Source organism: Pyxicephalus adspersus, chromosome 5 (assembly GCF_032062135.1).
Source record: "Pyxicephalus adspersus chromosome 5, UCB_Pads_2.0, whole genome shotgun sequence".
NCBI lineage: Eukaryota > Metazoa > Chordata > Amphibia > Anura > Pyxicephalidae > Pyxicephalus > Pyxicephalus adspersus.
The window spans coordinates 16798001-16822723 of NC_092862.1; the positions used below are offsets into that span (position 1 = coordinate 16798001).

A 24723-nucleotide genomic window follows, 5' to 3' on the forward strand; every position below is an offset into this window, starting at 1 on the left:
TCATTTGCAATCCCTATTTAATGTACAGCGCTGCGTAATATGTTGGCGCTATATAAATCCTGTTTAATAATAATAATAATAATAATAACATCTGACCTATTTAAAGTGATCTCCTCTTACATTCTGATGTGCCTCCTGGACCAAAAAGTGAAAGTAAATTCCAAAGCATTGCAGGATTGAACTAATCCTTTTGTTTTCTAATACAAATTCAGAATTATCTGTGCTGTTTCACATCTATTTTGTCAGTATGTATTTTATTTTTAATTCAAGTAAATACATAATAAAAATACATATATTTGGGTGATCCGATATGTGTAGTAACTTAGTAACTATTTGGAATACAATATTATCTAATTCTAATTTTTCTTGAGGTTTGTTTTACCCTCAATCAAATTATATATATATATATATTCCAAGGTCATGCAACATGCAAGCGGAACTAAACCATATCTATACTCACCTGTTCCCATGCCATTACAGGCGCCACCATGTTCTTCTTTCTTCTCTTTCTTGATTTTGATGCTTATAGTGGAAGGGATATCACCGGGCCCTTTTCACAATGATGCTTAGCCTGGTCACAAATTTTCAAACCAAAACTTTAGTTTTGCTTTAACAGAAAAAAAAACTTTAGAAGGTTATTTATGTCTTTACTTATGTAAAAAAAAGGAATCCAATTTGGGTAAATAGTGAATTTTGGAAACATTTGAAAATAGACCTCTAAAATAACTCCGAAGGAATAAAAAAAAATAACTATAAGAGAAAATAATAAAAAAAATTGTGTACTTTACATGAAGGCCAGCTTTAAATATATTATCTAGCATAGAAAAGGTTCAGTTTGACAGCTAACAACAGTAACAGATGATTTTAAATTTAAAAAAAAAAATGAAAGCAGCAACTAACCTATTTTATATTGCAGTACAGGTTGTGTTAGGTAATCTGTATAGAATTGGTTGTATTTTTTTTTTCTGTAAATATATAAATAGAACAGCGGAGTAAAGGGTTCAGGATCCTTAAAACAGAATGAATTTTCCTTGTACAGATGAAGCATATTATGAAAGATATTACAAATGCATACACTGGCATATGGAAAAAATAAGTAAACAGATGGTACTGAAATTCTGGTTTCTTGTGTAATACAGTATATGCATTTTAGTTTCCTCAGGACATGCCTTTCAGTAAATACCTTTTACATTTCGTTTCCCTTCTTTAACTCAGAGATTAAATATTTCCAAGCAAATCAATGTCAGCACAAATACTGTCTCAAGAAAAATTGTGAAGATTGAAAAAATTGAAAACTTCAGTAACCTAAGTCTAAAATGTAATAGACACAAAAGAATAATTAGCCTCCCTATCGGTAACCTCGAGTGTGACTCAGGGTAGAAAAAAGTTGCTAAAAGCGGTAACCCCGAGTCACACTCGGGGTAGGTAATCCAATGCAAGGTAATAGTAAATAGAGCCTTACCTGATCCGCCGGCATCCCGCATCGTCCATCGCCGCAATCTCCGTCTTCTTCTCTCTTCCTCCGACCGGTTTCTGCACCCGATGAGTCACCGGGGAGTTCCCGGGAGCTGGGAGTCACCGGGAGCTGACGTCGATGCGTGTGTACGTTGCCGGTGGAGCGGGGCGGGAACTTCAAAATCCATGTGTATTGCATTCAATACAAAATAACTGTATTGAATACAATGCAATGCAATACATTGGATTTATGTGTAAAAGCAGTACATTGTTTTCAAGAACATTTATTTTACAGTATATATATTAGTATGAGTATAATACGTAATTAAAAAAAATGTAAAAAAATTAAAACTTTTTTTAAATATATAGATGTTTTAATTTATTCAGTTTATTGCTTTTACATGATTTTGTGTTTCAAACTTTATTATTATTATTATTTATTATTAATAATTATACTCATACTATTATATTATACTGTAAAATAAATTTTCATGAAACACAATGTAGTGCTTTTAGACATATAAAACCGGAAAGAAATGAACCACTAGGGAGGTTAATAGATGTTTGTAGAAGGGACAGAACCTGGATGTGAGATAATTGGAATAGAAGCCAGGCAGCACCTATTTGGACCAGTGTATATATTTTAGAAGAACAGGGGTATATAAATGTCAGACTTAGGGGCTGGAGAGAAGATAGACATATAAAGAGAAATGCTAAAAAGAATAGCTATACTTTCAACTATTGCTTATATACTCTAAATATGCATTAGCTGATTCAATATTGGATTGAACTGTTACCTTTTTAATTTGGGGCTAATTCATTAAAAAGCTCTTCAAGACTGGAGAAGATATACTTTAAATAGAGATCATGGGTGATTCAGTAAACCTGAAATGAATCTGGTTGAGGATTTAAAACATTTGTCAACCAATAGCAAATGATTTGTAAGAAAACTATTCTAGGTTTGCCAGATCTTCCAGGGGATCACCCGAGTTTTCCCTTAATAGACTGTAACAGTCCAATTGTTTTATCCTTTGTTTTCATACATTACATTGACATAATGTATTTGTTTATACAAAAGTTCTACTAACACCTAGTATCTATTATCGTCCATTACCAGGTTAATAGGGTACCTAACATTCAGAGCATTTACTATTTTCTTGTTGTGAATACCTCCAAATTCACAAATGCTCCTATAGACAATTAAAGCTTAATTCTTAGTTGTTCATTTTATCTAAGCATAAAAAAAAAAATATTGTGATTTACTGTGTATTTCAGTTCAAGATAAATGTAAAGGTCAAAAAGACATAGATGGTAATATAAGGTGATAAAAATATATTGTATGCATTAAAAAAGGTCTTCAGTCATTTTACCTATTTAAGGGTACTGTTAAGGCATGCTAGGAGTGTTATTTTTATTAATGTGTTCGGTAGTTTAGGTCCTATTAGAATATAAATCAAATATTTAAAACATTACCATTTTTATTAATCCTTTAAAACAAATGATAGCTTAACCAGAACTACACAGGCATGTTCTGTGTTACTGAATAAACTTTGACAAATTTATAATATAGAATACGTTATTTACAACATTTTTGCATAATTATAATTCATGTGTGACCTGTGCTAATTTCATCTATGTTAAGTCACCATGTTGTTAAAGACTTTCTTGTGGCCCATAAACTCAAATAATTATTGATATCATTGCATTGATAGACTCAGTGTGCAAACTCATTTACTATAAAGTACAGAGACAGCAACCACCCGATAATTGTGTGCATTCTTGTGTGTCTTTGGAGCATTAAAATATCTGCAAGGTGCTCACCTTCTCAATAAGGAACACATTGCGTTTTTGCCAGGCACGCTACAATATTTTATCTGATACCATTCATAACAGCAGTCATGTATAGGTAGTCCCTAGGTTACATAGGAGATAGGGACTGTAGGTTTGTTCTTAAGTTGAATTTGTATGTAAGTCAGAACAGGTACATTATTCTAATAAATGCAATTAGGACAGATGTTTGTCTCAACATATTATTAGGCAGCGTGGTGTCAGTTACTGTAAAGAATCCTCACTGTGAGTTAATCACAAACAAAGCAAAAAACAAAGCAAAAAAAAACAACAAAAAGAAAAAGGTTATGAAGCTTAGAAATTCAACTTCTGGAGCAAGCTGTGCTTTAATATGCAAAAAGAAACAGCTGCAGAGTTTGTCTTGGTCATTAAAGAGTTACAATATGTTGCAGAGCACCAAAAAATTTCTTCTGCAAGTCATGCAAACTGTCCCCTCCCCCCATCAAGCCTGCGTCCTGCACACAAATGAGCAGGGAAGCCCTATTCGTATCTAGGAGTTGTCTGTACATCAGATGTCCTTACTCGGGGACTACCTGTATTACATACAGGAAAAATATGCAACATGATATCATTTTTCAGAGTCCACTACAACTGGTACTGTGATTTGTATATCTTGACTGTATGCACCCTGTGTGTGGTATGACTATTTATATTGTGACTCCGTGTACTCTGTGTATGCTCTCTGTGCTTTGTTGTTTGTTCTGAGTGCTTGGGTTTTGTGTACAATAATGCAATACAATAAATGTTCTTCACTGACTGCATGTGTACTGCATATTCTCTGTCTGCTTTGCACCTTCTTTTCTGTTTGCTTTGTTTTTCTGTTTGCTCTGTCTATGTTTGTTCTCTGTCTGTGTGGGGTATCTGTTCCAATTTAACTGTAAAATTTAACCTTTAAAATAAAATAAAGGTTACTTTTTACAGCTTATTTAGAACTGATACATGAGCCAAGTATCCTCTGATGTAAATTTGTTAATTTCCCCGAGAGCTTTCAAGACTAAACAAAGTAATTTATGTGTTTGTACGGTGTCTCTGTGGATGCTTTGTCTTTGGTCTCCTCATTGGTGTGTACTTAGTCCCCCATGCTGAGTACTGTAATTGTTTGTGAACCCTCATCTTCCATTACATCATGGTCTACTTATTACATATACAGCAATGGGAGGGGAAACAAAAGTAGGCACACAGGAAGAAAATTTAGTAAATTAGGAAAATATAAAAGGAGCAAAGGGGTAGAAGAAGTGTAATTCTGTAGAGAAAACCAGAAAGGTAGGTGGTCAGTGATACCTGATAGTAGAAAGTAGACTGTGGCAAAACAAAAGGAAATATACTTGTGAAAAGGAGTGTAGTGAGCTGTCAATGTAGGAAAGGAGAGAAGCGGAGAGGAAGAATGGGCACTGAAGGTGTAAAGCTAAATATGTAATAAATCCTTCAGTAATGCTGACCGAAAACAGGAAGAAATTACCTTGTTTTTTTAACATATTATTAACATAGGTTTCTTCCTTTTTTGTTGTACCTAGAGTGACCATGTAGCTTGAACACCTTGTTTAAAATCATCTAACTTTAGGTTCTTTTAGATTACAAACCTATCTCTTCTTGGCATGACTTATTATAATCCATACAATATAAAAGAAGATGAACAATACTTTCCAAGTGTTGATTGCAGTCTTCGCTTTAATGCAATTGGGTGTCTGATGACACATTCCTTATTGTATGGTTTGGTTCTAGGACATAGCAATGTATCCAGCGGAGAATGTGGCATCCAACCCACCCAGCAGCGTGGATATTAGTGGTGGCTACAGATTGTAGGAATTAGGAGATGCTTATCTGGCAGCAATCCTGTGCCGTAAGCCAACACAGCCCAGCATGCCATTTATGTCCTTTGCTCTGCAGCTTGCAGCATCCCATGTTTCCCTATAGACATGCATGTGAGTATCTCAGCATCCCCAGCACATACACTGAGACTATTCACAGCTGAACGGGATTTTAGAGTCTGTGCTGCAGCCAATGACTGCATTAGTTCCTGTCTCGATTTTGATCTGCCATTGACTGCTAGGCTTTTATAGGTTCTCAGCTCCCAAACACCAGATGTCCTTTGTAACATTTAGCCTGGCTGACCTGCTAGTGATGGGACCACTGGTGGTGCCTGGAATGACTTTGTCTGTGACTCCAACTCATTTTTGTTTCTACCATTGGATACCTTGTTCAGCAGATTGACTGTTTGGCTTTGATTCATTTTGCACACAGACATCCTGGGGGAAACTGTGTCCTGGGATGGCAAAACTAGCCATCTAAGGCAGAGTGGGGGGCTTTCTATAGGTGACAAGTGTAGAGTTAGATTAGGGAATTACCAGCTGGAGAGCACTGGTGCTGGGCCAGTGCCTTACGGTAGGTTTGCCATCTTTTTTTCCTTTTTTACAAACTGTCAGTCTAGCTTTATGTTGATTGCATTACAACTCAGAAGACATAAAAGCCACCATCTGTAGTGTAATATTAAAAAAAAAATGTCCTTTTTTATACTTGAAAGATTAATCAATTTTTAAAGTTCCAATGTTCCAACTATTTTAATATTATTTGTTTTGGAGCTATTTGAATGTTGAATGCTTCTGTATATATTTTCCTATTTTGTACATTTCCACAGATATATATAAGCTCATATTTTTATTCTGTGGACAAACTGCATGTTTGTTTTTCCTTTAACTGACTTCTGTCAGCCAATAGGATGGTATAAAAAAGTACAATGAAAATAATATATTATCTAGGTGAGAAACAGTAAAAATAGATTGTAAAAATCCTATTTCTTTTATTAGAATATAATTATATTCTTCTCCTTTTACTGACTAAAATTGCTTCTATAGGGAACTGTGATTTCAGCAAAAGTGTCAATAAAATAACCTAGGAAGAAAGTTTCAATAAAAGGTTGCGTGAAATATATTCCAGAAGACTAACTTAAAATAGTCTCTGACAAGACTTAAAATGTGCATTCAATTTTCTTTTTTAGGACAGCGAACAATAATCTGAAATTGGTATGTGAGTTACAATTGCAGAAAGACAAAGCTACAGTGTACAGATGTAGGTGCAAAGATTTATATTTCAGCAGCCATGTTATGCAAGGTCAGTTAGGCTGAATGATATTCTTCAAAACTAAAAAAGAGCATTCCTTTGTAATTATTACAATCAGATCATTATAGATTTTAATTGTCTGTCATTTATAGTCACACAGACTCGGGAGTGAGATAAAAGGATAGCCAAGATACAGCATTGGGCAGCCTTACTAAGAAGAAACCACTTTTATCGTTCCAAATATGGTTTCACATGGGGTCCCTATTGTAAAATTTTACCTCAACTAATGTTATAGTGACAATCATATTTTAGGTTTCTACCTAACCTCACTACTTTCCATCTCAATGACACTAGTCAACATGGTAAACAGAAATTAATATTAGACCCAGTAGGTATAAAGATAGTAGTAAAAACCTTTTTTTACAAACACTACATCTCAAAATCCCCTGTCTAGTAAGTAGAGGTAGTCCCGGGGTTACATATGAGATAGGGACTGTAGGTTTGTTCTTAAGTTAAATTTATATGTAAGTCAGAACAGGTACATTATTTTAATAAATGCAATTAGAACAAAAAAAAATGATGGAGCCTAGACATTTATTACCTTCTGGAGCAAGCTGTGCTTTGATATGCAAAAAGAAACAACTGCAAAGTTTGTCTAAAAGAGTTACAAGAGGCTGCAGAGAGCTCACCCCTAAGATCACCCACAACCTCAACTGTGTTTGGCAAAATATTTCTTCTGCAAGTCATGCAAACCCCTCCCCCCCCATCAAGCCTCCATCCTGCACAGGAGCGATCCCCCACCCCGTTCATATTTAAGAGTTGTCCATATGTCGGTTGTCCTTAACCCGGGGACTACGTGTATTACAAACCTGGTGAGTTCTAATAGTTCCCTGCTGAAATTATTTTGGTTTTATACTTTTGAGCAAATCTTTACTTTGCCTATTCAGTTTAAAATAAAAGTTTCACTACATAGCGAACCCCCTTTGTTGATGGTACTTACCATCCATGAGCGTATCCACCATCTTTTTTCCATGTTGGAGCTCTTATGAACATGTACTGTCTTCTCCCACAAAAAATCGTATTCTATACTTGAATGGACATTTTTTATTCTGGAAACTAGCTGTTATGTAAGGGGGAAAATGGAAGGGGATATGTAAAAAGATTTGAAAGAATGGGTTGTAGACTTGCGCTGGTGATTACTAAGCAATCCAAGATGAATTCTGTTGATTCAGAAAAGTTCAGGTTCAATTCAGTATCACCCTAGGTTAGGAAGTGTGTTACTTGCCAGATCATCAAATGAATAAATGGCAAAACTGTTAAAAAAAAATCAATTACCACATTTAAAGACTGGCAAGCTCCAATGATTTACATTTTTGTTCTTCGGCTTTGACACACTTTAATATACGCTTTTGGCCAAGAAAACACCTTTTAGCCAAGAACATTTCGCTCTAGTCTATAAAAGTAAATTGTACCTGTCATCCAAATACTTTTTTTGTAATTTCATTTCTAATGTATCTTAAGATATAAAAGCAAAAGTTTCCAAATCCAGATTCCATCTCTAAAACAGAAAATGTATGTATTCTAATATGAATATAAAATTAGGCTATTCAGTGACATTAGAATACTTCTTGTATAGTTTACCTTTCAAATTACGATAGAATTTGAAAAGAACATTCACCTGCTGGAAAGTTGAATCCCCAGATTTCATATATATACAAGGTATATTACTGGTATATATATAAATATCCATAGTCCTATTTTTATAATATGATTACTATATTAATTTTATTGTAAGTATATACGTTTACTGAGTCTATTTTACTTGATCAAAGTTTGTATTTCAATTTCTCTAAGTGATCTGTACTCTTGTAAACATTTTGAAAATCCAATTTCTAAAATCAATGTCATCCTGGTTCATAAAGTTTCAAAGAGTTATAACTTCAGTAAGATTATAAGCAAGATTAAAAAATACAGTCCATCAAGTTCAAACAAAACAGAGGTTAGTTCCGTAGAATGTTAAAAAAAGTAATTTCGTACATTTGATTTTACTGAGAAAACCAAATGCCACAAATCAAGATTCATTCTCTGGATTAGTCATAAATACACTAATTACATTTAGGAATACTGTTCCCAGTAAATGACCAAATTCATTTCAGTTTTCATAAACACAGCTTTGGCAGTAAATGCTTGAGGTTAGTGTCCTTAGGATTTTTAGACTTAACATGTATGTCAAGGCAATAAAAATATACACACAGTCAGTATGTATATTCTTTTAAAAAACATGTAATTACAGAACAATAGCTATGCCAAAATGCATCTAGCTTCTAATTACATATAGTATGATGATAACATGCAGTATTTTTATAAAAGCTACCTAGTTTTCTATTGTCAAACTACCAAAGTCCTCCCATTATCATCATTTTTACAGCATAGGGAGGAATTGCTCTGTGGATACATTTTATTATCATCTTGTATTTATATAGTGCTGACATATTACATATCAATTTATAGGCCCTGATTTATGAAAGCTCTCCAAGGCTGGAGAGGATACACTTTCAGCAGTGAAGCTGGGTGATCCAGCAAACCTGGAATGGATCTGGTCCAGGATTCAAAACATTTGCTAGCAAATAGCAAATGATTTTCAAAAATCCAGTTCATGTTTTTTGATCATCCAACTTCACTTCTGAAAGTGTATTCTCTCCAGCCATGGAGAGCTTTCATAAATCAGGCCCATAATGTCAATTGTCATATCACTAACACTAGTCTATGGTAAGTTTTTGGGGAAATCAATTAACATACCCAAATGTTTTTGAGTGCCCAAAGAAAACATGGGGAGAACATCATACAGTTTCGGGTTGAGATTGTAAGCTGGAACCTCATGTTGGAAAAGCAAGAGTGCTAGCCACTGACCCACTATACTACCTAGGTGGTCCAAATATACATGACACGGGAAGTGTGCAGAGGGCAGACATAAACATTCCAAAAAGTTTTTAACACTATAGTTAAAATACCAAAAGGGAACAAAAATGGGGAAGTTCACTGGTAGGGTTTTAAGTCCCTATTTGTACTGTATTAAATGTCTTGGGAATATATCAGCACGGCAGGTCCTAAATAATGTACTAGGATGATTGTCACAAAGAAGAAGTTAAATATTGTAACATCTTTAAATAATTAATGTTATTAAGGCCATAGATTTTCCATTAAAAAATATGATCCAGCCTGACAATTGTGTCGGTGGCACAAGTGTTTTATAACTGATGACAGTAAAAATCTATACAGGCAAACATTTGTAATGAGTGACTAATCAATGCAGATTTGCGGTATATTGTTTTAAGCCTCTAGGTATATTTTCCTTGTTACGAGAATCCAATAATGCTGTGATTGGAATTGAAGCTAGGTTCTTAGTGTTGACAAACATAAATGCACAATTACTGTCAAATATTAGATATATTTTAACAGTACAGGCATAAAACTAATATTGAAACCCAGATTCCCTCCGAAGCACCGTAATTTCAAATTTTTCATAAGAAAAAAAAAAGTTAATAAAACAAAAGAAAGAAAACCATTTACATTGTACCTAATACAATTCCTTTTTTTCTAAAAGACATATGAGATGTGCCAGACTGGAAATTAAACTTTGCCCTGTTAAACTCATTCCTACTCAGCCTGCTGAAGTTAAAAATATCAGAAAGCAACAGAGAGGAAATGGCCAGAAGCTGTAACGCCAATGTTATAGCTTATGGATAGTTGCACAGTGAGGGAAAGCCGTTCATTTCCTGAAAATTGGACTTACACAATATGTAATATTAATGTGATTTAAAGAAACAATTATGGATAAAGATGTAAATATGAAGGTGTATGCTATCACAGATATGCTATCACACAAATTGCTCTTTAAAGTAACGTTGCCTACATTCTAAAGTGGATGTAGGGATAACTTCAAAGAAAACAGGGTATATCCCTCCAAGGCATACGTAAAGAATTTGAACAGCAGACAAGGAGAAAGAAAAGGGACACTGACTTATGTTAAAGAGAACAAGAAATGCATGTGAAAAAGAATGTCTTTGGCTATTGGTTATGGCTCTGCAATATTAATGTGTGATCATACTTTATCTTTCCTCCCTAAGTCTGTGGAATTCTCAGTCTATACAAACCAAAGTGTTCGAGTTTTGTTTAACCATGGGTTTGACTTAACCATCTTAACCATACGTTATTCCTTTTATATGAATTTATGAAGGAAATTGAAGGGATGAATGCTGGTGACTGTATACATACCTACGAGTTGTCAACCCTTTGTGAAGATACACAGCAGGGGGCTTTTCAATTGGCGGGTAGTGGGCAGAGCAAAGATTGATCCATTTTCAACACAAGGTTTTCTAAACCTTGAGCGTTCATGAATCCCAAAAGATTAAAATCTGTGCAGAATCAATCATCACTAGTTCCATAGACCCAGCTTTATTTTTCAAATGCACACTAAAACCTTTTAATGAACCTGTGTTCACCTACAGACAAATATTAGGAGTTCTACCTCTTTCTCACTATCGTTAAGATTTTGTTTTTTAGTTTTGTCTGTTTCCTTGATAGAGAGATTTTCTTTAGGCTCTTGTGCCTACAGAAAGTAAGGGAAAGATTACCTGATATAAACATAGAACTCAGAATACATATGAAAAAGGTTTTACCCCTTCCATGTAAGATCCAAAACAAAAAAAAAAGCTTTTGCTGTAGTTAAGCCTAAAGGCTAATGCATATCACTAGGGACTTGTTCTTATGTGATTGTATTTTAACCTGTCAAAATTGAATTCATATTAATATTACAAAATTATCATATAGGTCACTTGAAAATGAATATTTCAGTACTATATATTCATATACACATATATTCATAAACACATCTTTTATTCTCCTATTTCATATTTGACATTCTACCAAGATCAAATAATTATCTATGTGACAACTACAGATGGGCAAACACAACTACATTTGGTTCAATATGGATTCTTCCGCATTGAAGTTCACCAAATCCAATAGCTTCCATCCCGTTTAGCATAACTAAGAACATGCTTCATTGGGAAACCCTATGATGCTAACAACTGGTGGACACCTTTGGTAGTTTCAAAGTTAGCAAAGTGCAATCCATTCAAAGTTCACTGTGAATTTAGGTTTGGGGAGCTTGAATCCCATCCTAAGCTACAACGACTTGAACAGAAATAAATTCCTCTTGAATAATACAATATACTAATATTCTGTGGCATTTAAGCCAAGCTCATGAAAATCGTATGCATAAATGGAAAACAAGAAAAAATAATAGACTGAATCCTTTGCTAAATTTATTTGCACTTCTGAACCACTATGAATAAAAGTCACAGCCCAGAAAGTGACCAAACAAATGGTACATCCTTTGTTAAATATTGATGAAAAATGTATAGATCAGCAAAGGCTTCTAGCAATAAAGACTGCCACTGGCATATTACTACTTAGTGAAATGGATTTTATGAATGTAACAGTGATTTTAGTGTGTATTGATTGTAAACACATTAATGGTGCTAAGTGAATATTAGGCTAAGGTTTATGAGGACAAGTCATAGTTGATATATGGAGAAATGATGCATAGTCAGCAACACTGATACCAATCACTTATAAGCAATAAATATTTTGCTAATGGTTAAAACACAATGCATAGTACAACCCAGTGTTTTTTGTTTTTTTTTACTTTTTACCTGTATTGAATATACACTACAGCCTTTAAAGCATATACATATTGTGTTATCTCACTAGGGGTTGCTCATGGTAATGGGATGCTTACAGGGAAGATTAGAGGCAGCAGACTCCAAAAGTACAAAACAACAGCAGGTTTATTTGTTTAGGCAAGTGTTACAGCACACTTTCCAGCACTTCACAAGAAAAACAACAAACAGTAGCCCAGCTGGGCCTCTGGCTACCTCACTTAGGTGCCCTGTCTTACTAACACACACTAAATCAACACTGTTTCATTCACAGTTCCAATCTGGTTTTGTCCCCTGGCTTTCCTGGCTCCTTTCACAGCCTGGAACCCTCTGGCTGCCTTCTCAGCCTGGAACCCTCTGGCTCCCTTCACAACCTGGAACCCTTTGGCTGCCTTCTAAGCACACTCCAGCCTGCAACACAGTGGCTGATCCTCTTTCCTCAGCCTCTTGCTTAATAATTTCCTCTCTCCTTTGCACCTGATTGCAGGTTTACCCACTCAGGATTGGGTTTGGCCAAGGAACCCACCCATGCACTCCCTTGGCTGGCTCCAGGGCCCTAAAGAATCAGGTTTCTTTCATTTCCCTTGAGCCTTTATTGCACTTTCCTGTCACTCTTATTGACACTCTGTCACAATATGTAAACCTTTTTTTTTACTTATGTATAGTGTTAAGGATTGGAACCTTTTTATTGTTTGTATGCCATCTGTTTGTGTTGGTGACCAATGTTATCCGGAGTTTATATTAGACCAAAAGTTGAAGATAAATTACCAAGTGGGGACAAGGATTCCAATGATAGTTGCCTGAGATGTGAAGTTTTTTCTTCTTTTGGAGGAAGAACCACACCTCATCTGCACTCAACCTTACCGAAACTCAGTCAACCACATACCAAGTTGGCTGTGAAATTTTGCGATGACAACATAGCAGTTGAAGAGGGGTGGCTAGGAGTGGAGAATAGTGCATTTTCAACCATAAATCCGTAAAGGGGTCTTACTCTACTGTGGTATGGTTCCATCTGCTGGCCCCTACAAAGTTATTTAGTAATTTTGGGGTCTGCAGGTAGAACCACAACATATAATAAGGTGCAAAGCATTCAACACATAATTTCAACACATAAATTTGTGATTTGAGAGAACTTTCTGGCAGAAGCTAATACTCTGGAAAAAATTATCTGGCCACTTTATAAAGTACAACTTAAGTCCCACTATGCAGAATACATGATCAGGCAGGAGGTTATCGTAGAAAGGAACAGGCAATGTCTCTTCTGCAATAACTCAATTTATATTCCTGATTGCATTGGGGAACTTTCAAAATCACTGGGCTGTGCAAGCTAATGAAGATGGCCAATTAAGATAGTTGAAGATAATCTCTTGGAAAAAGGAAAGAAAGAGGATGGTGATGCCCTGAGATGGAATGGGAATGGGTGATTTGCACTGGTTTAGTTCTGCTTTGAGCCTTATTTACACCAACAACATTTCTAATAATTGACATCCAAAAATGTATAACTCAGAAATTGCATTGTCATGGACTACTTTCATTGTTCATAGAAGATTTCATCAGCCTGCAATGTTCACTCTTGCCAGTTTGTTTCCAATAGTTTACATTCTCTGCAACTGTACACAATCAAAACAGATAAATGTGTTTACTTTGCACATTGTTACATCATCACAAATTAAGTTCACCCAGTTCTCTCTAATGTACAGAGTAGTAAAATAAATAATTGCATGACATGTGCAACCAACGAATCCAGTGCTGGATTTTTTTAATTGTTCCCTAATTAGTTTTAAATAATGTTGTAAATAACTCCACTGTCATATTTTAAAACAGATGGCAATGACAAACTTTGCTGTGTCCTATGAATATTGATTAGATGATGTGATTTTCCATTTTTATCTAGCAATCCCTTATGAGTTTTTTCCCCAAAAATGTAATCATATTTACTTAGCAATCACAGTAAATATGTGACAAACAGAGACGCTGATATAATAATACCGTAAATGCAAACTTCAATGTTTAATACTTTGTGCCCTTACCCCAAATGAAGGAAAAATTTGTGCTAGCTGGCAGAAAATCCAATCTGTTCCTGAGTAAACAAAGAATTGATTGGATAAATGCTCTACCTCTACAGACTAACAAATGATTGTGAAGCCAGATTTTAGAGTAATTCCATTCTATCTTTGGTGCCTGAGGAATGGATATGAAAGAACCTGCCAAACATATTCAGTTTTGCTTTTGCATTTTTTCTGCAGACAGATTGGGCTTTATTGCCTATATAATGTGTTGCTTGACTCCAAAGTTCTGACTGTGGAATACTTTATTAGGCTATTCGGTACATAGAAACTCATTTCTAAAACTTATTAACAAACTTGACAAGGGCAAGGATCTGAATGACATGAATTTATAGGCTATAACAATGTTTCACCAAGCTCTCTAAAAGAGATAGGTAGAAAGATAGATAGATAGATAGATAGATAGATAGATAGATAGATAGATAGATAGATAGCGATAGATAGATAGATAGATAGATAGATAGATAGATAGATAGTTTTTGGGGTTGATCACTTAAGTCCAATTATCACCTCCAAAACATATCCAATCATGTAAATGTAAAATAAAAAACATAATTGTTCCTTGTACGTGATTGGAGGGTTTAAATCAACAGACCCTCAACCTATTCATTAAGCTAAGCAAAATACCCCTTACAAGATGATAATTCGCACGGGGCAATTCAACCTCATAGTGTGTATAGAAACAAGCTGCCAAATGCACATTGCCAGCTGCTAAACTTTATCCATCATTCTGATGTACCAGGCAGATGGACCAACTGGTCAAAGCTAGGCACTTTCCGGCCACTTCACAAAGAAGGATGGGGTGGCCTCTCTGTACCTATCACAATCCTTATCAATGTCAATAGAAGTGATGGGGGTACGTAAGTTAATGCTTTGTCTAAGGCCCCATTAAGCCTAATGTCTCTGTAGCGTGGGGAATAGTATAGGCTCTTTTTTTTACGTTCTGTTTTTTGTGTCTTCTCTGTCCCATATCCCGCTAAGAAAACTTCTTTACGCATCTTGCCTGAGAAACACAGCAGTAAGAGGATGAGATGAAATATCTTCAAAGTGAAAGAAATCCTCTCTTCTCCTTCAGTTGTCCAGAATCAGGCATTTATCACAGTTTTAGTTTAAGGGTGGCATATAACAAATCCCTACAGTAAAAATATAAATATTATTAACACATTTGAACTTTAGGTATACTTTAACCTATGTAATCTATTTAGTACCTATTGCTGAATCTCTTTTTACTGGACTCTTCCATTGTTGCTACTAAATCTGTTGAGTGCTACTATAAAACAAGTCTCCACAACATCCTAAAAGTTTGTTCCACAGAGGTAAGGGCCATTTTGAAGGCCTCTAATTACTGATGCAAGTGCAGATAAAGTGACTTCTGCTCCCCCAGGAAGCCTCTTTCCATTCTACCAGCAGTATTTTTGTCACATCTATGGAATGCTGGCATTTGATAGCTAATTGTATAATGTTGGCAATTACAAATAAGTTTTCATTTAGTAGGGTTGCCCTTGCACAGATGTTTGTTTAAAAAGTGTCACAAAAAGACAAGAAACTTCTACGAGCCTGCTGCAGCTTAACCAAATAACATGCAGAGTTCAGTCTTGCGGGTCACTTATTTAAGATATGGGACATTTCTCGGTTTCTACATCTAAATCTTATCAAAGCAGTTAGCTGCAAACAGCTTTGGTTTAGTCTCCAGCAAGCAGCACATGTTCTTACATTTGCACCGCTGAGAGTGTGTATGGGTTGTAGAATGACTAATATGTTTTATCTTCCCGGGAGTGTGATAAAAAGAAAACAGAAGTTCTTTTTTTTCAGTTCAGTGGCAACATTTGTTTGAGAGAAAAAGACACATTATAGTTATGTGTTTCCTAATATATTTGATTAAATAGGTCTGATTTGCTAAAGAATACTCACTTAGCTAAGAAACCTGAAAGAAATTTCTTGCTAAGAATTTTCACTTGGCAAAGTGAATAAAGTAAAGCTGCGCTCACTTCAGTTATCCAATCATGAAATCCTGTTGTTGTTTTTTCTAATTTAACTGAATATGATTGGATAGTCAAGATGAACACTGGTTCACTTTGATTTGTGAAAACTCACTACTTTTTTAATAAGTCAGCCCCAAAAAATCAGGAGTTTGCTCCTTACTGTGTAAAGTTCTAAAGAGGAACAGTGCAAGTAGTTTTAGAGTTTTAGTAATTTCAGGGTCAATACATCTTGATCTTTTAATGAATTACAGGGTATATATATATATATATATATATAGATATATATATATGGTATATATATATATATATATATATATATATATATAGGATTATATTTAAAGAACTGTCTACCCAAAAAAGATCTTGGTTATTTATAGGGCTGAGTCAACCATAGGCATTTTATATTATTTTAATATAATATTTATTTAGGATGAAAAGGCAATTTACTGTCAAAATGGCATGGGGGGGGTGCTTTTTTGCAGCTTAGAGGGACATATAGAAAATACACCAACCTTTTAAATACCATGCTTGTGGAATGCTTTAAAGCAGTGCATGTTATTTTTGTTTATTTAGGTTTATAATAGGCCACATAGCTTTCCTCGATGGACCCGATTTATCAAAGCACTCCAAGGCTGGAGAGAATACACTTTCATCATTGAAGCTGGTTGATCCAGCAAACCTGGAATGGATCTGGTCCAGGATTCAAAACATTTTTAACAAATAGCAAACACCTTTCAATAATCTTTAATTTCTGGATCACCCCACTTTAACTGAAGAAAGTGTATTCTCTCCAGCCTTGGATAGCTTTAATAAATTGGTCCCAGTGATGGGGATTCTATGTTGATAGACAGGGCCTATTTCCCACTTTTGCTTTCCCAAAATGAGGATGTAGAGGTTTGTGGGTGGCTTATCTGCTTTATTTTAGGTTTTTCTAGGAATAGTAATATTGGGATAATAATGTACTCATTTTCTTGGGAGAAAAAGAAGAAATCTGGGTGCCCATTAAAAACAAGGGATTTTAGATTCAACAACAACACCCTACCTTCCTATAGGAAATGAGGACAAACACTTACTGCCCGCCATCCCCTTTTTTTAGCCATCCAGGCAGCATGCCTTTATAAGGGTTTGGTTTGAATATTAAGGAGAAGTCTGATCAATTTTCCCCCTTTTTACCAAAGGTACTGCATCCTCAAAATTTATTAAAAAATCATATAGAGCACCTCAATACTTATTTTTTTTATGATTGAGAAAAACATTTTCTAATAAATAAATATTTTATCAAGTTTATTAGATGAATTTGTGAATTGAACATTATACTATAATATTGTATTATACTGAATTCTGCAATTGTCTTGTAATCATAGCTTTGTTGTATTTTGTATATGAATGCCAATTCATAAATGGAACCTCTCACTAGGTGCTATGGGGTCAATTGGTGCAATTGGGGTAACAAGTCAACCAGGCTGGTTTACTAAAATATTTGAGAATTTTTGCTAAATAAAAGTTCAGGTTCACCTCTTTTGACAACAAAAGTAAAAAAAAAAAGCAGAAGAAAAATATACATATTTTGGCTAATGTTTCAGTCTGTGCATGTCCAAGTATTGATTGAACATCCTCAGCTCCTTTAATACAACAGCCTATATGACCCACCTTTTCTCAAAATTCTACAAACTGAGTATTAGAGACACAAGTAAGTGGTTTTTTTGACTGTAACAGTCAAAGATTATTTATTTATTTTTTTTACAAAGCATTCACTAAGTTTTCAATGAGGTTGTAAACAAATCCACACTGAAAGAATAATTTAGCACATTAAAATAAAATTATACTGACTGTGGCATTCACTACATCTATTGAGAATAACAAAAATGAATGTCTGAGAGTAATGAAAGCACACTCTCTAAATCATATAATTAAAAACATATTAACTAGTTATTAAAGCTTAATTGATATTGAGAAGGGGGAAATAGCATTTTCTATGGAGATTTGTTTTTTCAGTTGCCCATAAGGAATAATTACAGTGAATATATGGTATTTTGTAATGCGCTGTACATTAATATGTATGCATATATGTATTTATCTTTATTATTTTAACCATTTTTGCTAATATTAAAAGGTAAATACAATATGCTTTTATTTTTAATATTTGTTTGCAATAGAGTCTGTTAATTATAAAATATATACAAGTGCACTATATTTAATTATGAGAAAATAAGTATATTCTTCTTTTACAGTAAAAACGTGTGGATCAAACCTTCAAGGTCCCAGTGGCTCATTCACATCACCAAACTTTCCATTTCAATATGACAGCAATGCCCAATGTGTCTGGGTCATTACAGCTGAAAATTCCAATAAGGCAAGTATAGCAATAATTATTTCATAACACATGGCTTGTATTCATATTGCTAAACTGCAAAAAGTCTTATCTGGAAGAAACTATGGGTACACCAAACATTAGATTGGTATGGTGAAGCTGTAAGTTTTTTTTTGTTTCTACTGTGGTGTTATCATACTATAGGGGCCAAGAAAGGTACATATCTGATATCATGTGACTAGATACAACTCACATGATTTGAAAAGCAACATTAGATTGCCACCATTGGAGAAATGTCATGGGTCTGCATTTTGTTATATTTCAGTATTATAATTAACTTTTTCAGAACTTACAAGTTGGCTTACCACACTTGGGTCTACTAGCACAGAATTCCATGCTAATTTTTATTCCCAAATAATGGAGAGAATGTGTGCTCCCCACCATTTTTATTACAGTCCACATTTCAGCTTCTGGGTTGGCGCTGTAAAAAGAATCCATAAAAAATTCTTATGGCTTTTAAGGCTCAGTGGCCAAATAGTAATTTGCTCAAATCTAGTTTTATACTTTTAATCCCCAAAATTGAGGGGCCAGCAGCAAGAAACTCACATGTGATTTCAGATGGCATCATTTTTCAATCCCTTTTTCTAGCTTAGTTTTTAACTGATTAGTAATTAGTGAAAGTCTGCAGAAGTGTAACTTTTTTCCATGATCTGGTAGATCATTATTGCAGAAATGGGCAGGCCATGTCCCTTCTGCGTTATTGTGTCTTACCTGCCTAATCGCTGAGCTGCCCACGCACCTGGCAATCCCAGCTTTCCTTTTATGTATCGGGGATGAATGAACTCTTTATATCATCCCGACATGGCCAATAAGAATGACTGTTGATCTGTTCATCTGTACGAGAGAGAAGAGAAGAAAGATGGCAACATCCTGCGATGGAACACGGATAGGTGAGTTGTATGGGTTTAGTTCTGCTTTAATTAAAGTGATTTATAGGGTATATATATGGTAGTTTAGTTTATTTAATTTTGTTTTCACTATAAGTATTTAGCCTTCTTGTATGTCATTTCTGTTTACCTTTTGGTTAATAAGGGGCTGTTTTTTGCCAAGGAACAAGTCAAACACTGAAAGAATCTTCAATAACCATAAAAAAAACTATTGAAACCTCAATACATTCCTTATATACTATAAAAAAAACTGGTATTTCATTTTACTATTGATTTTAATACATCACACCAACATACAATCTCCTGATTTCTGAATTTTTAAATGGTGAAACGTGGAAATGTTTAAAATCACCCTTTGTGATCATACTCCTATCTACCAAAGTGTCTAAGGTTGTAAGATTATGTGACATGTGTGGCAAGTTTCATTTTTTCATTTTAAATCTCCTTTTACTAATATTGGAAAAAATGTGTCCTAATCATAACAAGCAATCAAATGAACACATTTTGAAGATGTTATAGCAAGTAAATGTTCTGTTGGGTGTTACATTTCTCTTGAGCTATCCAGACCATGATATCAGAACATACACGAGTGGTTATTCTGAAGTTTCACCATTCGTCTAAGCCATTAAAGACCTGGACTAGGACAAATAAAAGACTTTCTGCCAGAAGTATTTCTTCACTACATTGCTCCCAGCATTTTATTTGATATTAAAGCAGGTATTAAAAACTGTTCATTAAATTCCCTACGGAGCCTTGCAGTGAGGTTGAAATTAAACATGACTTTTACAATATTGCTCAAATTCTTAATGTTCTTGGTGCAATTGATTGCACTCATGTATCATTAGTGCTTTCTTTCAGGCATAAAGCTATGTTTAAGGACATGAAATTGGTCATTTCCACCATCTGCTTGTCACAAAATCCCAGAACAATTCAAAAGCTGATTTTGTGATGTACTTTTTTTGGTAAAAACAATGTTCTTATTTATTTTCATGTGAGGTAATCCAGCGTGAACAATGTATTCTCTCTTCCCAGATCTGCAGTCAGGTGTGCTTAAAGCATAGCTGTACCTTTATATAAAAATCTCTCTATTTGTAAAAAATGTTCTGTTTGAAAGTAAACATTGCTTAGAACAGACAGAAGCCAGGCAGTGTAAAAAAGAACCATGTTGCATCTGAGATCTGATATATGATGTGGTATTTAATGGGGGTGAGGGGAATATAAAGTATTTTATATAAAGATACAACTACCATAACATTGCATATTGTGCTTGTTTGATCTGTATTTTACAGGGGGTGTATGTCTTTGAAAGGATGTAAAGTTCAATCTATACCCAGAAGTATCATTACAAAATGACCAGACCATTTAAAATTTGTATACTGCTTTTGATCAATGCTGGAGCCACTTGTATCTCTTGGGGGGTGTTGGTTGTTTTATGCATTTGAGTTTTTAGTCTGCACTTTTTTGTGGCCATTATGAGGGGCCACAATTTGAATTTTGTGCAGAACTTTGCACTAATTTGAGTTGATTGGTGTGATAAATTCCTCCATCACCTTTTGCAAACCCCTTGAGCCTATTGTCACCTAAATCAGGGACACCCAAGGAAACATCCCCCAAGTGAGAACTTTTTTAAATCCAAGCTAAAATTATGGTGGAAACTTGCTTTTGGTTGGGGAACAGGGAAATGGTAAGGCAAGCTATTGCTGATTTTAACTCATTAGCATCCCTTTGCTTCCATTCACAATATTTTAATATTTTGAAAATTAACATTTTCATTCACAAATTGACTTTGTACAAAAACTGAAGATACCTTCATCTTCCAGAGCCAGTTTTGTCACCATTTTTTATCTTAATCTTATTCTCTCTATCATAGCAAAGTAAACATCCAATGTCATTGATAACTTGTAAATTACTTAGGTAATTATCTTTGAATATCCAATCATGTACAACAAAACAAGCTGCTCATGATGGAGTAATCAAAGTGAACACAGTTTCATTATATTAATTTAGCCACTCTATTGCTAAAGTGCCCCCTGCAAGGAAGATAATATTCACTTTTAGTTTCACCATTGTTGTTTCAAGTATCTTCAAAATCAGACACTTCCAGGAGTGTCAGACCCCTGGCCACCTGTCTTGCACCATCATTTCCTTCATGACCTTTTCGTCATGAAAACTTCGGTGGTGATGATTTTGGTTTTGAGAGCAACCCCCAGAGTTTTGCAACCAGAGTTAACAACCAGGTATCTAGTCCTCCTAAATTTGTCAGAATCAGTAGAATCTTTGTTCCTGATTTATTAAAAGTTCCTCAAGGCTGGAGATAATACACTTTCTAGGTGATCCAGCAAGCCTGGAATGGATCTGGTCCAGGATTAAAAACATTTGCTAACAAATAGCAGATTACTTTTAGGAAATCCATCCCAGGTTAGCTGGATCACCTAGATTCATTAGTAAAAGTGTATTCCCCCAGGCTTGGAGAGGTTTCATAAACCAGGGCTTTTATGTAGAAGCATCTCTGAAATATGGTGATAGTGGTACAGGGTAAAAAGGAGTAAAAAGATAATAGGGTAAAGATTCATACTAGGTGGAGTCAATATTTTCTAATCATTTGGTAGATTAACCCCCATGAATGGTGTTAGAGTTGCAAGACCATTAGAATTATTTTCTGACCTTGGTGTTTATCATACAGGAGAAGAAGATAATAATGACTATTTAAACTTAACTCAGTGTGGTCTCCCATGGCCAAAGATCATTATTATTTTTTTACAGCGCTAGTTTTTATTTGTGAAGACAAAAATAATTCTCCTGATGAACAAAGCAGCAAAACAGAATTTTTGGTTAGACATTTAAAATATGAATAAAAAATATTTGTTATATACTCTATGATTCATGTACTTAAACCGATCATTGTGACATATTAAAGACTGGGTTTGAGTGGTTGTTAAGAGTAGGACTTTTCTAGGTGGCGTGTTACTGTTCCCATTAAATAAACAATGTAACATAACTTACAAAATAACCTTGGCCTTCCCATTATTGAACCAGGCATTTATTGCTCAATAAATTGTTCAGTGGTACTATGGCAAAGCACTGGTGGATTATATGTGTCATCATTACTCTAGAACATGATCTATATCAGCTAATTAGCAGTAAATACAAATTTAATATTTGCTTCTCTTATATTTTGCTTTAGGTTATTCAAATCAATTTTGAAGAATTTGATTTAGAAATAGGCTATGACACATTGACAATCGGAGATGGAGGAGAAGTTGGAGATCCAAAAACTGTTTTGCAAGAGTAAGTACATAAGACAAGTGACATTCATTCACAGTTTAAATTATGTTATCATTACACTTTATTACTATTAATATACAGTATTTATATAGCACCATCATATTATGCAGTGCTGTACAAAGCCCATAGTCATGTCACTAGCTGTCCCTCAAAGGGGGCTCACAATCTAATGTCCCTACTATAGTCATATGTGTTTCATACAGTTTAAGGACAATTTTTTGGGGGGCAGCCAATTAACCTAACTGCATGTTTTGGAATGTAGGAGGAAACCGGAGTACCGAGAGGAAACACGGGGAGAACATGCAAACCCCATGCAGATAATGTCCTTGCTGGGATTCAAACCTGGGACCCAGTGCTGCAAAGTCCAGATATTTTACCTCTGAACCACCTACTGCCCACATTTTGTCAATCTTGAAAGCTTTTCAATCAACTGCAGACCCTATTTAGCCCAGTCAATGCACATTCTACCCAACGGCTTTCAAACTTTATTACATGTCAAGCTCACATGTTTTTGTCCAACACCCACCAACATGTCTTATTCATTGAGAAAGATGCAAGTGTTTGTGGGGGTTGACAGTTTTTGAAAAAACATTTTCTGACCTGCCAGAAATACGCAGATAGTTGTACCCTTTTTGTACCCTAAAGTCTAGGGAAGCTATTCCCAACCAGGGTCCCATGAAACACCAGTGTTCTTCCAGAAGTTGGTAGGGGTACCTTTCAACTGTCGCTGATTGATTTCATATTTGATGATGCCTGTACAATTCTGCGGTTTATATCTTCTTTTCTACTTTAACATTAAAGTACATTGCCCCATTTATAGTCAGCTTTTAAATACGTTTGTCTATCTCAGTTCACACAGAGTAAAATAAGTACCAGTAAGAACATCAACCCCACATTGAAGCATGGTGGTTGCAGTATCATGCTTTGGGTTGCTTTTCTTCAACTGGAACTGGGGCTTTAGTAAAGGTGAAGGGAATTACGGACAATTTCGCCCAAAACCTTCAGTTACCTTTGTTACCTATTTATTATTTTTTTCCCCAAACATGATACAGCATATTTGTTAATTTTTCAATTGAGTTGTACAGGTCATGGATCACATTATAGTTATTTATTGTTGTCTCTTTTTTTATATCATAAAAACCTGGCATTTTAAAAGGGGTGTATACATATTTTATATCCATTTTATACAGGCATTTAAAAGTTGGTAGACAGGTATTTATTGTATGCTATCCCAGGCTGTAATTCTGCTTTAACATTAGAGTTTTATTAGCCTAGTTGTGGCAGTCTTTGTACTATCTCCTATAACAGGGTTTACAATACATTTCTCTTGCCAAATTCATTCAGAAAAAAAAAACTTGATAAAGCTCTTTTTTATTCACAAATTCTTTACTGTAATCTAAGAAGTGACTTTAAAGGTCATGTTGCTAACAGTGGCAGCTTTAAAGAAGTCTTTGGTTTCCAGCACAAACTTTCTCTACAGTGTTAGCTGAGGGTGCTGAAAGAAGTATAATGCGATCTGCAGATAACAAGTGATTTTCATTGATTTATTGTGTAGGCGATTCTACATACAAAAATCCCAAGGAGATTGTCACCATGGAGAGTAATGAAATCTACAGAAACTAAACATGTGATCTTTTAAACTTGTTTGACACCTGCTTTGTAAAAAAGTACCGCATGTTTATAAATTTGACACATGATTATATTATCTCAATTTTTCCTATTACAATAGGTTAACAGGAAGCTTTGTTCCAGATTTAATAGTGAGCATGAGCAATCAGATGTGGCTTCATCTACAAACTGATGACAGCATTGGCTCAATTGGCTTTAAGGTGAACTATAAAGGTAAGCTGTCATTTAATATTATCACTGATGCATAGGATTTGGCATTCAGGAATACATTCATGAGTGCAGGTGCAATCTGTAGAGGATCATACAATTATATGATTCTTCAGACAGGTCTGTATGGACACATTAAGAAAAATCGAAATAAATAATTTAACAATTCTGTTACTTGAACAAATATTTATGAATTTAAAAATCCTGGTTTAA

At 34.8% G+C, this 24723-nt stretch overlaps 1 protein-coding gene and 1 long non-coding RNA gene across 2 annotated transcripts in view; both read left to right on the top strand.

The window, feature by feature from the left end:
• The window catches only part of LOC140330546 (uncharacterized), a 23885-nt gene extending 5427 nt beyond the window's left edge, over window positions 1-18458 (top strand). Inside the window, exon 3 of the long non-coding RNA XR_011920759.1 lies at window positions 18363-18458. This is a non-coding gene — a long non-coding RNA (uncharacterized lncRNA). The remainder of the gene's footprint in view (window positions 1-18362) is intronic.
• An 858-nt stretch (window positions 18459-19316) lies between these two features.
• Window positions 19317-24723, top strand: part of CSMD3 (CUB and Sushi multiple domains 3) — a 297101-nt gene continuing 291694 nt past the window's right edge. The window contains exons 1-4 of the mRNA XM_072413237.1: window positions 19317-19392; window positions 20679-20683; window positions 22574-22677; window positions 24404-24516. Of these exons, the coding sequence (XP_072269338.1) occupies window positions 19317-19392; window positions 20679-20683; window positions 22574-22677; window positions 24404-24516 (298 nt within the window). The remainder of the gene's footprint in view (window positions 19393-20678; window positions 20684-22573; window positions 22678-24403; window positions 24517-24723) is intronic.